The 13722-nt window shown below is 41.0% G+C and overlaps 1 protein-coding gene across 2 annotated transcripts in view; it reads left to right on the top strand.

Moving 5' to 3' along the window:
• The window catches only part of LYST (lysosomal trafficking regulator), a 170490-nt gene that overhangs the window by 84792 nt on the left and 71976 nt on the right, over positions 1-13722 (top strand). For both annotated transcript variants that reach the window (XM_039247155.1, XM_039247156.1), the window contains exons 21-26: positions 2295-2493; positions 5219-5350; positions 7878-8505; positions 9184-9361; positions 11456-11625; positions 13314-13544. In XM_039247155.1, coding sequence (XP_039103086.1) covers positions 2295-2493; positions 5219-5350; positions 7878-8505; positions 9184-9361; positions 11456-11625; positions 13314-13544 — 1538 coding nt within the window. The remainder of the gene's footprint in view (positions 1-2294; positions 2494-5218; positions 5351-7877; positions 8506-9183; positions 9362-11455; positions 11626-13313; positions 13545-13722) is intronic.

Below are 13722 nucleotides of genomic sequence, written 5' to 3' on the forward strand. Positions count from 1 at the left end.
AAGTAGGGAGCAAATATGAAGGAGATTGTAAAGAGAACTAATAGGACTTGATTCTGTCTAATTAGCTGCAGGAGAAGTTAAATATATAATGCACAATTTCAAGCCGGGAGTCTGGAAGGATGATAGCATCATCAAAGAAGGAATGGAACACACAAGTTCTGTAGCTTATGCATTCTGCACTTGAGATTATGGTTGGACGTTCGGTGGCCATGACCACTGGGCATTTAGATGTGCAAGATTGGAACTGGGGAGGGGGATGAGAAGGACAGATGGGGAATTGCCAGCGTGGATGTCACAGAGAAGTGACAGAGATGGACAGATGAGCACTGCAAGATAAACAGTGTAGTGAAAGGATCATAGAGGGCTGTGACAGTCACCTCCAGAAATACCCATTTCCAGGTGTGAAACGGGACAAGGGAGCCATTGAAACATCTAGAAAGAGCTCAGAGAAGAACCAGGAAACAGCAAAGTGAAAGCCAAGGGTGGGCAGAGGGGGGAGGAAAAAGGTGGTGTCTAGAGCCCAGTAATATGGAAGGTTCAAAGAAAATGTAGACAGATAAAGGACCACTGATAGAAATCCTTAATGACTTGCAAGAACCAGGCTTCAGGGACTTTCAGCAGCATGTGTGGTAGACTCATTGGAGGCAGTGAGAATAAATAATGATTAAAAACTTCAGCAGGAAGGGGCGCCTGGGTGGCTCAGTCAGTTAAGCGTCTGACTTCGGTTCATGTCATGATCTCACAGTTCATGGGTTCAAGCCCCATGTAGGGCTCTGTGCTGACAGCTCAGAGCCTGGAGCCTATTTCGGATTCTGTGTCTCCCTCTCTCTCTGACCCTCCCCTGCTCACACTGTCTCTCTCTCTCTCTCAGAAATAAATAAAACATTAAAAAAAATTTAAAAAAGAAAACTTCAGCAGGGAAAGAAAAGAGAAACAGAAAGTTAACAAAAAGTTACCCAAAGTTCAGGTTATGGGATTTCTTTTTTTATATGATATAAGATAGCAGTGACTATTTGTAAGGAGTCAGTGGAGGAGACAAGGTTGAAGAAACATGGGCTGGGATGGACTTAGGAACGAATGGCTGAGGTGGCGACCAGGAAGGTGGAAGGCACCAGGGGGACTATTTAGCTGTGGCAGAGGTAGCCATGAGTTGGAAGTCAGGAGACCTGTGTGCTTGGCTTGCCTTGGCTCTACCACTCGGCACTTGTGAGATCTTGCCAGAGGGGTGTTGGGCTTTCTTTTGTAGACTCAGTGTTCTCTTGTCAAATCTGAGGTTTCATAGTGAGCATCTAGATTTTAAGTTTTCTGATTCGGGAATACACAAGAGCAAATGAGGAAAAGTGAGTGTGGAGATGTTTCGTATATTCGGATGTATCACATGTACAGGGAAAGGGAAGATGGAAGATGAGGAAGTTGAACTCCTTCGGCCTTGAACTAGAGGCCAACTGCTCCCTCCTGGGAGGGTGGGGTTGGATAATATAAATTATTTATTTATACCCATCTTTATGTTTAGTAATTACCTGGCACCCTACCAGGTCTCCCACCAGGCAATCAGTGATGCAGGAGAGAGGGCTCAGAGGTCTGGGTGTGAGTTGTAGCTGCTTGACTTACGTGTTTTCTGGGTGGTCGAAGTTAGTCCTGTAATCACTTTGAGCTTCACATTCTAGAAAGGAAGGATACAACCTCTCAGAGCTGTTGTGAGAAGGAGCTTTGTAAACTGGCTCACACTGCGGTCATGCAGTCAGCTTTGTCTGTCATGAACGTCCCCCATCGTGGGGGTACGGATGGGGTGCTACTAGTTGTGATAATAGAACTAACTGTAGCTAACATTTACATATGGGGCTTACTGTATGTGAGGGATTCCCCAGGAGTTTGTGTCATTTAGTCCTGATGACAACCCTATGAAGTAACACGATCCTTCCCATATTATAGAAAAAGAGACTGGGGCATGGAGATATTAAATATGTCCCAAATTGCATAACTAGTGAGTGGAGAAGCCAGAGTGCAAAGCTAGGCGGTTTGACTCCTGAGCCATGCTCTTGAGAGCCATGATGTAACTTTGCCTTGTTAATTAAGATAAATGGGCTAGGATTAAGTTGCCATCAATTTTAATGAATTTTTAACAGCAGGATTGCTTGAGTTGGGAAGTAGCAACTCAGTTTAATGGTAAATGTGGTCAGACTAGAGCAGTAAACAACACAGTTCTGTCTTAAAAGGATCTCTTGCTTAAATGAAAAATGTTGGTTAACAGTTCTCTTTAAATCTAAAGAGAGTTTAATTTTTGTTTTTTTCAGGAACACAAAGAGGGGCAGCTTACATCCATGCCCCGAGAGGTTTGTAGATCATTTGTGAAAATTATAGCAGAAGTCCTTGGATCTCCTCCAGATTTGGAATTATTGACAATTATCTTCAATTTCCTTTTAGCAGTTCACCCTCCTACTAATACTTACGTTTGTCACAACCCCACAAACTTCTACTTTTCTTTGCACATAGGTAGGTATAACCATTTTTATTAGACTTCGGCTATCTCCATTTTTGTTTTTTTAATTCCTACTCAATCCACATTTGTTTTGTATTCATTGAATGGCTTGTATGTGCTAGAAATTCCCTAATTACGCACTGGGATTGGGACAGGGCATAGGCTATGCAATGAACCAGACATGGTCTCTGCCTTCAGAGAGTTTCAGTGCCAAGAGGAGAGAGGAGACAACTCAAATAACTATAGTAAGAAACAGTATCTGGTAAGTACTTATTATATACAAAAGAAGGACTAATTCAATTAAAAAAAATTTTTTAATGTTTATTTATTTTGAGAGACAGAGCATGAGCACAGAAGGGGCAGAGAGGGAGACACAGAATCTGAAGCAAGCTCCAGGCTCTGAGCTGTCAGCACAGAGACCGACGCAGGTCTCGAACTCCGTATCCGTGAGATCATGACCCAAACTGAAGTCAGACACTCAACCTACTGAGCCACCCAGGTGCCCCAGAACTAATTTGATTTTAAAGGAGCGAGGGTTTCATCGGATAGCTGTGGAGAGAGAAGATTTAATAGATTCTATATCTGACATGGACATTGAAGAATTTAGGTACAGTTTGACAGATATATTGGAGAATGAGCATTCCAGGTGAAGAGAATGACTTAAAGGGAGAAAAATTGGAGAAAATAAAGAATAATGAATTTTCCCTAAGTATGTAGGATCTATAAAGGATTAGTGAGAAACAATACCATAAATATGGTTTGGGGGGAAAAAAAAGGATGGGGGGGGCACCTGGGCAGCTCAGTCTGTTAAGCATCCAACTTCGGCTCAGATAATGATCTTGTGGTCTGTGGGTTTGAGCCCCGCATCAGGCTCTGTGCTGACAGCTCAAAGCCTGGTTCTGTGTCGCATTTTCTCTCCCCTTACCCCACTCGCATTCTGTCTCTCTCAAAAATAAACAAACATATATATATATATATATATATATATATATGTTTGTATATAGTTTGGGACCATCATTTATTTATTTTGCCCTGTTAAGGTCATATTAAAAGGGTCCTTGAATGAGATGCCAGAGAATTTGACCATATATTCTATTTAGGGGTGACTGAGGGTTTGGTTGTGTTGTGTTTATTTGTGTTTAGCAAAGAAATATGATGTAAGTAAATTACTGCAATAAGATCCAGGAAAGATAAACTACCCACATAGAAGTGAGTTGAAGCTCTGAGAATAGATGATACCACTGAGTGAAAGTGTAGACAGAGAGAAGGAAGAAAGAAGCTAAGGATAGAACCATAAGAATGAGTAATTAATTAGAAGAGAAAGATGGAATAATCAGAGCTTTAAGAGAATGAGGAAAATGTAAGGCAGGAAGAAAGCAAGCAAGGACATACCTATGAGGAAACTGGTGGTAAAACAGGCATTTAGGAATGTAGTAAATGAATAAAATGATTCAACAGCAATAAAAATCCAAATGAAGTAGACAACATGACTTTGTGTTAGGTTTAGCACACATTTAGTAAACGAAGTACTGTCAAGATTCTGGCAACAGAGTAGTTACAAAGATGAGTAAAATACAGTCCAGTACCATATGAGCCTTCCAGGCTAGTTTAGAGGAAAGAGCCATAAGCAGGTAATTACATTTGTGAAAAGTGATATAAATATTTTCTGGTAGCATAGAGCATAGTGAGAAGATGTTTCTGGAGGAGATGAGGTCTGCTCTGAGTCTTAAAGATTGAGTAGAAGTTGAAGGGAAGGGACTTCCAGACGAAGCAAAAAGCTTGATTGGGAGCTGTGAGAAATGGGTGCCGCCGAAGTGTAATGGAAAAAAGAAGGCTGACGGGGGGCTCTTGAGTAAGGGATCTGGAGACAAATTGCAGAGCTTCCCATAGACAAGAAGCTTGGACTTTATCTAGAGTGGTAAAGAGGCAACAAAGAGCCACTGGAAGGTCCTAAGCAGGAGTTGACATCCTACGGAATTCTGATTGCTATGAGGATTCGAGGGTGACCAGATGTCCATCACGGATACCACTTAGAAGTGTACACCAGGACTCCAGGTGAGGGGCTTAAGCTCCTGCATCATAGCACTATGCTTGGGACGAGGAGAGTTCAAGAATCACAATCAAGTAGAACCTGGAGACTGAATTGATGTGGATAAAGAAAAGGTTGTGGTCAAGGGGGGGCTCCAGGCTTATACCTGAGAATTGGGTGCTTCTGCCGAATGAACCAGAGAACAAAACAGGAGGACTGAACTCAGAACAGAAAGAAGACTCAGGTTTAGATTTGTTGCATTTGTGGTGCATTCAAGAAATTGAGCAGTTGAATTTATAAGTGTGAAGCTCAGAAAGGAAGACTGAGCTGGAGGTATCAATTTTGGAGTCATATTGGACATTGAAGGGGATATTTAAAACTATAGGACACAGCCCTTTCCTCAAGGAGTAAAGTGAACTGCTAGCTATTACAATTTAAAAAGAACTGTAAGTGTAGTTGGAGTTCAAAGAAAATAAAAGTTAATGTGGCAAATAATAGTAAAAACATCTACATATAGTAAGAATTGTAATGTGTACTTATATATCAAATGTGCTTTAGTATAAGATATGCCATGTTTTTCATTTTGAAAAATATTTTTCATATTTTTCATTCTTGTAAAAATGTATATTTAATGATTTGCTTTTAAAGTTATATTTATGTTGTATCCTTCAGAAAAATTTTACTGTCTCAAAATTTTTTTTTGATTTTAGATGGCAAGATCTTTCAGGAGAAAGTACAGTCAATCATGTACCTGAGACATTCTAGCAGTGGAGGAAAGTCTGTTACTAGTCCTGGGTTTATGGTAATCAGTCCATCTGGTTTTACTGCTTCACCCTCTGAAGGTAAATCTAACAGTAATGAAAGTGTAATCTTTCCTGATTTAGCTCTGAATATTAGTAGGCAAATAAATTGTACATGTGTTAGCAGTATGATACACTGATACTCAGACCGAATAAATGAAAGATTAGACTCAAAAACTGGAGGATATACATAAGGAGTCCATGTCAGTACTTTCCGGGATCAGAGCTCACTCTCCCACTCAGTGTAACAGGAGATGCTGCAGAAAACTTAGTAAACAGATGAGGCTCATGCTGTCTTGTTCTGGAATTCTCTGTTCCCTTTTATCATAGTCATTTGTCTTTCATTAAGCTTCTGGTTTATTTTCCCATTTTCTCCAAAAACTTTGGCTTACCCTCTCCTTTCTACCTAAACATCGTTCTACACAATTTAACTTGCCACGTAGTGGCCATTCAGTGCTCCAGCCTCTCATCCCTTGATCCTTGGGGACCTTTCCTTCTCCTTCACCCACCAGTGTGCATGCCTCTGTCTTGGACTTCATCAGGAGCACTTCCCACCTCTGAAACTCCAGTGTCCCACTCTCTGACAATAACCTCCTATCTTTCTGGTTTCTTTATCACCATTCCACATTCCTTCTGCCTGTGTTCCCTATCCAGCCTACATCCCCTGAGCCTCTCATTTTCTTGACACGGTCTTCAGCTCCCTTGTCCCCTTGGCCTTTCGGCATTCTTGACCTAAAAATCCCACCCTTGCCTCCATCTGATTATCCTCACTGCTGAAAACTGCTGGAGAGATTCCCTGTCTTTACCAGGGTCTCCAAATGTAGCTGGCCTTTTAATACTGCCCTGTAGTTTTTCAGTAAGTTCAAAATCAGTTCCCTATTCTCTTTCCATAGTAAGTCTCTTCAAGTCTTTCTTTACGCTTAAGTCTTTTTCCTTTCCTGACAGCTGTTCTCTTCTCGCTTGAGACATGCCCTTATTGTCTGCCCAACCTAGCCTTCTCTTTGGCTCTACTATAAATTAATCAGTAGTGCAAGTTAGGTAGAGATAAGGATAGATAGGATGGAATATATATATAGCTATTTTTTTTTTTGTCTCCCAAAGTGTTTCAGTTATTTGCTAGCACATGTTATGCCCTTTTTATTATAGTATTTTGAGGCTCTGTTTTAATTAGTTTTATTTTAAATTTTATAGGAAAGGTACATTTTCAAACATAATCATGCCCCCGTTTTTTCCACATCTTTTGAACAGAATCTTTTGGCAGCCTTAGCCCTCCAGCCAAAATGCAGAAATAACTAGGAAAAACCTCTAAGCTCTATTATTACCAAAAAGCCTGTGCCAAAAAGCCCGTTTATGCTGTATTCGCGCTTCTCAAGTGTTAGCATGAAAACAATGACCTGGAAAAGTTGTAGAAACACAGATGTTTGGGCCTCCTTCACACACTCTGAGTCAGTAGGTCTAGGGCGGAGCCTGAGAGTGTGAGCCTCTCACAGCCGCACAGGCGGTGCCCATCCCAACACTGCTGGCCCGCAAAGCAGCACACACTTTATCATCGTGCACTGAGCATGGCGGTGATCTTTCCTGTCTCCCCCTACATGGAGTACTAGAAGCTGCTACCTGGACAGCTGTAACAGGAAGACCAAACGCCATTGCTTCTCCTCAAGAAGTGACTACTGAAATGGATGAGAGACAAAGCGGTCCAGGGCCAATTAGTCTCGTAGTAATAACAACAAGTGTGGGTATTACTGCCCTTTACTGGGCACCTATTATAAGCCAGACACTCTGCTGGGAACATCACAAATATGATCTCAATCATTAAAGCAGCTTTGCAGAGTAGATATTCTCAACCCTCCTTTTACATTTGTGGAAACTAATACCCAAAGAATTAAATGATTTACTGAAGGCCACCTAAGTCACAGAACCATCACTTGAATCCAGGTCTACCTTGTTGCAGAGCCCACATTTTTATACCGTATCAAACTATGTCCTAGTGACTGCTAGCCTGAGGTAAATTAAGTTCCACTCAATTCACTTAATTTCACAGCAATAGAGCCATTAATCCTAATGACTTTGAATCATTCAGTCAACACTGTATTTTATTAAGGAGACAGGAACAGACATACAGTTTCAGAATATTTTAATAAAAAGTAGTTAAAAGAAAAAATAGTTGGGGCACTTAAGAATTTTAAGCAATGGTGGGGGTCTCAGTTGGTTAAGCATCTGACTGCAGGTCAGGTCATGATCTCACAGTTCGTGAGTTCAAGCCCTGTGTCAGACTTTCTGCTCTCCTTGCAGAGCCTGCTTCAGATCCTCTGCCTCCCTCTCTTTCTGCCCCTCCTCTGCTCACATGCATTCACTCTCTCTCTCAAAAATAAGTAAACATTTTTTTAAAAAAGAATTTTAAGCAGTAGTTACATTAAGAATTCAAAGCAGTAGTTAACAGTAACCTCTGTGGATTCTTTAACATTGCCCGATAAATGGGTTACTGCTGTGGTTCTGACCAACAGGGCAGGACACAAGTGGTCCCACTTAATGGATTTTTAAAAAGTGTTTTTCTGTCTACTCTCACCAGGAAACAGTTCCTCCAGTATTATTCCACAGCGGATGATGGCCAGCATGCTGCGTTCTAGAAGCCTACCAGCATTTCCTACTGCTTCACCTCAAATACAACCACAAAAACTGACTGGAAGTTTGGGTTGTAGTATTGATGAGTTACAAAGTATTGCAGATAATTATATTGCTTCCCAAGCAGAGAAACTGAATTCCCTGGCAAGTGCCGAGACGCTGAAGAAAGACAAAGAGGATGCATTCCTCAGTAGCTGTGAGTCTGCAAAAACCGTGTGTGAAACAGAACCTGCCCTTTCAGCCCGCGCCTCTGTCAATGGCGTCCCAAAAGGAACCTTGGGATTTCCGGGGGTCAAAGTAGATCACAAAGAGTTGGGAGCAGAACCCAGATCAGAAGATGACAGTCCTGGGGACGAGTCCTGCCTGCGCCGCCCTGATCACCTGAAGGGACTGGCGTCATTCCAGCAAAGCCACAGCACTATCGCAAGCCTGGGGCTCGCCTTCCCTTCACAGAATGGATCCGCAGCTGTCGGACGCTGGCCAAGTCTCGTGGACAGGAACCCTGATGACTGGGAGAACTTTGCCTTTTCTCTCGGTTATGAGCCAAACTCCAGCCGCACTGCAAGTACTCACAGGTACTCGCTGCTTTGGCATGCTCCCCGCCCCCTTTTCTTCTTTTACTATTCTTTGGAGAATGTCTACCCTTCTGGAAACATCTTTCGTCACTTCTCGTATACAACATATATATTCATGACAAACAGAAAGGTACCTTTCTCTTTATTTTAATACTAAATAATATCGCATTCCATGTTTTACCAAAGGCTAAACCATATTTGAGTCCTAAGGAAAAAGTGCCTTGTGGCTTATTTAAAGAAAAACCCTTCAGTGAAGCTAAGATTTATAGTAGCAGGCACCAACACCCGGTGAGAGTTTCTGTGATGGTGGGATGTTTTTCCTGTGCTGTGCAGTACAGGGGACACCAGCCACATGTGCCTGTTGAGCCCTTGAAGTGTGGCTAGTGCGACCGAAGAGCCCAATTGTTTATGTCATTCTACATAGTTTACCTTGCCCCAGCGGCTGCTGACCACCACCCTCTTGCACACCATATGTGGGACAGAATGGTGTTCAGTGGACTCTGTGCCTAAAATATATCGGTGAGAAATAAAATGATGACAAGTGATAGCAAAGTTGTTAGTCACAGGTAAATGTTTTTTAATTGTATGACTATTACTACTCTTCACAGTTTGAGGTAATCATCATGTACTTTTCTTCCTGACACTGTGTTTGTAAGACTTCTGGGGTCTCTGTTGTAGTGTAACGGAAGACTGTTTGGTACCCATATGCTGTGGATTGTACGAGCTCCTAAGTGGCGTTCTTCTCATCCTGCCCGACGTTATGCTTCAAGATGTGATGGACAAGCTCATCCAGGCAGACACGCTTTTAGTCCTCGTGAACCACCCGTCACCTGCTATACAACAGGGAGTTATTAAAGTGAGGGCAAATTCTAGATGCGATGTCTTAATTCAGAAAAATAAATATATGTTTAATTTAAAGTTTGAATGTATGCGTTAAAGTAGACCTAAAGCTTCATTCTAAGGAAGAAAGAACTGATACACATCTGACCCTTGAACAACACGTTTGAACTCGTGGGTCCACTTATATGCAGACTTTTTTTTTATATAAGTACAATACAGTACTGTAAATACATTTTTTCTTACGATTTTCTTAATAACTCTTTGCTCTAGCTAGTTTATTATAAGAATACAGTATAGAGTACGTAAAATATACAGAATGTGTGTTACTCAACTGTTTCTGTTATCAGTAAGGCTTCAGGTCAACAGTAAACTATTCGTAGTTAAGTTTTGGGGGAATCAGAAATTATATGCAGATTTTCAACTGTGGAGGGACGGGGGTTGGCGCCTGTAACCCTCATGTTGTTCAAGGGTCAACCGTACTTTGTTCCTTCTTTCTCATATTTTTATATGAATTATCATGCATTTTTAAGCCCTCTTCCATATATTGATTCATATAAATATGTTTTTTTTAAGTCTACCAATTATAAAGAGCACATAGTTCATTGGCAATCTTTCCTGCAGTGTAGAACCAAATCCTAAACATTTACTTCAGGTTTTAGTTCAGATGTCACGTTTTTGGAGACCTGATCACCTTTCCAAATAGCTTCCCTCTAGTGCCCCGTTCCTCATTTATTCTGTCATAGCCTCCTGGTTATGGCTTGTAATTATCTTTCTAATTTACCTGTGTGCTTGTTTGGTCAGTCTCCCACACTGACGTCTCCTCTCCATGAGGGTGGGCAGCTCGTGCCTGGTACATACTAGGTACTAAGCATAGTGTTGAATGAATAAGTGTTTTATATGAATGGTTTCCACTAGAAAGCAACCCAATACTGAAATGGGTCTTTTAACGATTCTTGTTTTCTTTAGTCTTAATGTAGGATGTTTTTTAATCACTTGCAATTCAACCCAGTATTTTTTGTTTTCATCCCATGTCCAAAACACTGGACTAGTTGCTATGTGGGATATAAGGTAGAATGATATAAGCCCCCACATTCAAGGAGTTTATAGTCCAGTGAGAGAGAGAGACATATACCCAACTAAGTAAAACCTAAGGACTTCTTGTGATGAGTGCTTCAACGGAATATTAAGGCAGGAGAGTGGGAGCATAGGAAAAGTTCATTGTGATGGGGGAGCCAGAGAAGGATTCATGCAAAAGGTATATCTTGTGCTGTGAACTTAGAAAGCTTTTTAAGTAGGGCAGTGAACAGATGTGTGTTTGGGGAAGAATAGTCAGTCTGCCACCACTGTAAGGGAGTGATTGCAGTAGAGAGAGAGGTGGGAGTATTCTGTTTAGCAGGCTCGCACCATAGTCCAGGGGAGAACAATGAGTTCCTGGTGCGGGCAAGTGGCACGTCAGAGCACACACAGATTTGAGAGACATTCGCTGGAATGAATAATTACATGTAAGGAACCAGGACTGGAAAAGCCAAAGTAAGATTCGCCATGAAGTCTAGGAGCAGGGTGCTGCTGTGTGCTCTTGAGACGGGAACCATGAAAGACGTGAGTTTGGAAAGAAAATAATTAATTGAGTTTTATGGATGTTGCATTTAAGATGCTAGGGAAGGGTGGAGATAGAGGCCTGTGCTCGGGGTAAATAACCCGTCAAGAAGTCTAGAAGTAGAAGTGTAGGAGAGGTCCATGCGTGTACGTGCACACACACTTGCAGAAAGAGGACAGTGCGGTGTTGACTGACTTTTTCCCTTCAGAATAAAGCACAGATTTGGTACTTACACTTGCCCAAGGCTACCAATCTACCAGGTGTCAACACTCAACTAAAAAGTTAGTTTCCCCAAAACAAAAGTATTAAGAAATCCAAGATTAAGTCATCAAGAGCACTCCAAACTAGTCAGGAACAACGAGTTCCTTTGTTTTGCTGTGGAGCTGGCATTTTTTATTTAGCTTTCTGTGTTCTGTAGGTATGAAATTAAACAGCAACTTACAAGTATCTGATTTGTGTACATTATGTAAAATTTTAATGCATTATGTAAATTGTCTTAATTTTTTTCCTTAGCTGTTAGATGCATATTTTAATAGAGCATCTAAGGAACAAAAAGATAAATTCCTAAAGAACCGTGGCTTTTCCTTGCTAGCCAACCAGTTGTATCTTCATCGGGGAACTCAGGAATTGTTAGAATGCTTCATTGAAATGTTCTTTGGTCGACGTATTGGCCTCGACGAAGAGTAAGTGGGTTCTTCCCCCCACCGTAATTGGGGGTCTTTTGTCTTAAAGCGGACTCTTAACAAAATTATTTGGTCATTTTTAGAAAAAAATCCTCTGAAAGTATTTCCAGGTGAATCAAGTTATTATTTTCCATATGGTATTGTTTCTAACTTCGGCATTTATATTTCATTCACTAGTTAGAAACTAGAAACAAATGCTTCATCAAGGGAGAGAAGGTGATCGTTTAAGATGTGGCACATAGGGGCGCCTGGGTGGCTTAGTCAGTTAAGTGTCTGGCTTTTGCTTAGGTCATGATCTCGCGGTTCGTGGGTTCGAGCCCCGCATTGGGCTCTGTGCTGACTGCCAGCTCAGAGCCTGGAGCCTATTTCAGAGTCTGTGACTCTCTCTCTCTCTGACCCTCCCCTGCTCGCGCTGTCTCTTTCTCTCCTAGAAATAAAATAAAAATATTAAAAAAAAAAAAAAAAAGATGTGGCACATACTGCTAACGTGAGAAGAGTAACGGAAGAGCAGGTGGCTCCTGTTTTCCCAGAAGATCACATGAGTGATCCGTAGAGAAGCTTCCCCACCCCTCGGCCCCCAGGTCACCTGGGAGGGGAGCCATCCCTCACCTCGAATTCCTGGTTTGGCCACAAAGTGAAATTCTTCTCACTGTCTGGGTTAAAGTAATGAGAAATGTATGTCTCCTCATCATTATTGTCTTCGACTTATTAAGTAGACCAATTCAGACCTGGAGGAATTTACTAACTGCAATAATGACAATAGTACTTTCATTTGCATACAGCTTTTAGCTCTGTCAAAGCAATTCTACAGTATTTCATTTGATTCTCACAAGAGCTTTGAGAAGAAAGTAGGGCAGACATCACCGTACATATTTGACGGTTAAGGAAAATGTGGTACAAAATGCTTAAATTTCCTTCCATCACAGAGGCAGATAGTACTGGGACAAGGACTCAAGATTCATTTCTTTCACCAGAGCTCTATTTACTAGTTCAGTGTCTTTCGAATACACTTATTATCATCATCATTATTATATGTTAATGTAATACTATATAATTATTATATAAATTATATGTTATACGCTAATGATTATGCTATTAATTATAATTTGTGTATTATTAATAACTTTATTTTATTAATAATCAATAACATCTTCCTGTGCACTTGTTATATAGACCCCTGAAGTAGGGTTCTTTTGGACACATAAGGGGCCTATGGACAAATTAAAGTGAGTCAATTAAAAACCAGGAAATTGTGGGGCATCCAATTCTAGATTTTGGCCCAGGTCATGATCTCACAGTTCATGGGATCAAGCCCCACATGGAGCTCTGTGCTGATGCCTCAGAGCCTGCTTGGGATTCTCTCTCTCCCTCTCTTTCTACCACTCTCCCACTTATATGCACACACATACTCTCTTTCTCTTTCTTAAAATAAATAAACTTTTAAAAAATTAAACCATGAAATTGTATCATATTTCATTCGAATGTTTGTATATTTACATTGGGATAGACTTTTAGCAATACTTTTATTGGAGAGGTCAGTGATCTTACAGGTTGAGATTCCTTGCTCTCCACATTTATTTTTTATAGCTTCAAAATCAAGTTAACAAAACGACCCATATTGCAGTAATTTTTCCTTGTTTAGTGATTAATTGCTTCTAACATGCTCTTAACTGTGTGATTTATTACAGATTTGATCTGGAAGATGTGAAAAACATGGGACTTTTTCAGAAGTGGTCTGTCATTCCTCTTCTGGGACTGATAGAGACCTCTCTGTACGACAACATGCTCTTGCACAGTGCTCTCCTGCTTCTTCTCCAAGTATTAAATTCTTGTTCTAAGGTGGCGGATATGTTGTTGGATAATGGTCTACTGTATGTGTTATGTAATACAGTAGCAGCCCTGAATGGATTAGAAAAAAAGTAAGTTTTAAATCATTATTTAAAACAGCATCATCTGAGGGGCATCTGGGTGGCTCAGTCAATTAAGGATCTGACTCTTGGTTTCAGCTCGGGTCATGATCCCAGGGTTGTTGAATCAAGCCCTGTGCTGTTCACCCCAGTGGGTGTGGAGCCTCCTTAAGATTCTCTCTCTTCCTCT

Source organism: Hyaena hyaena, unplaced genomic scaffold (assembly GCF_003009895.1).
Source record: "Hyaena hyaena isolate Hyena2069 unplaced genomic scaffold, ASM300989v1 scaffold_288, whole genome shotgun sequence".
NCBI lineage: Eukaryota > Metazoa > Chordata > Mammalia > Carnivora > Hyaenidae > Hyaena > Hyaena hyaena.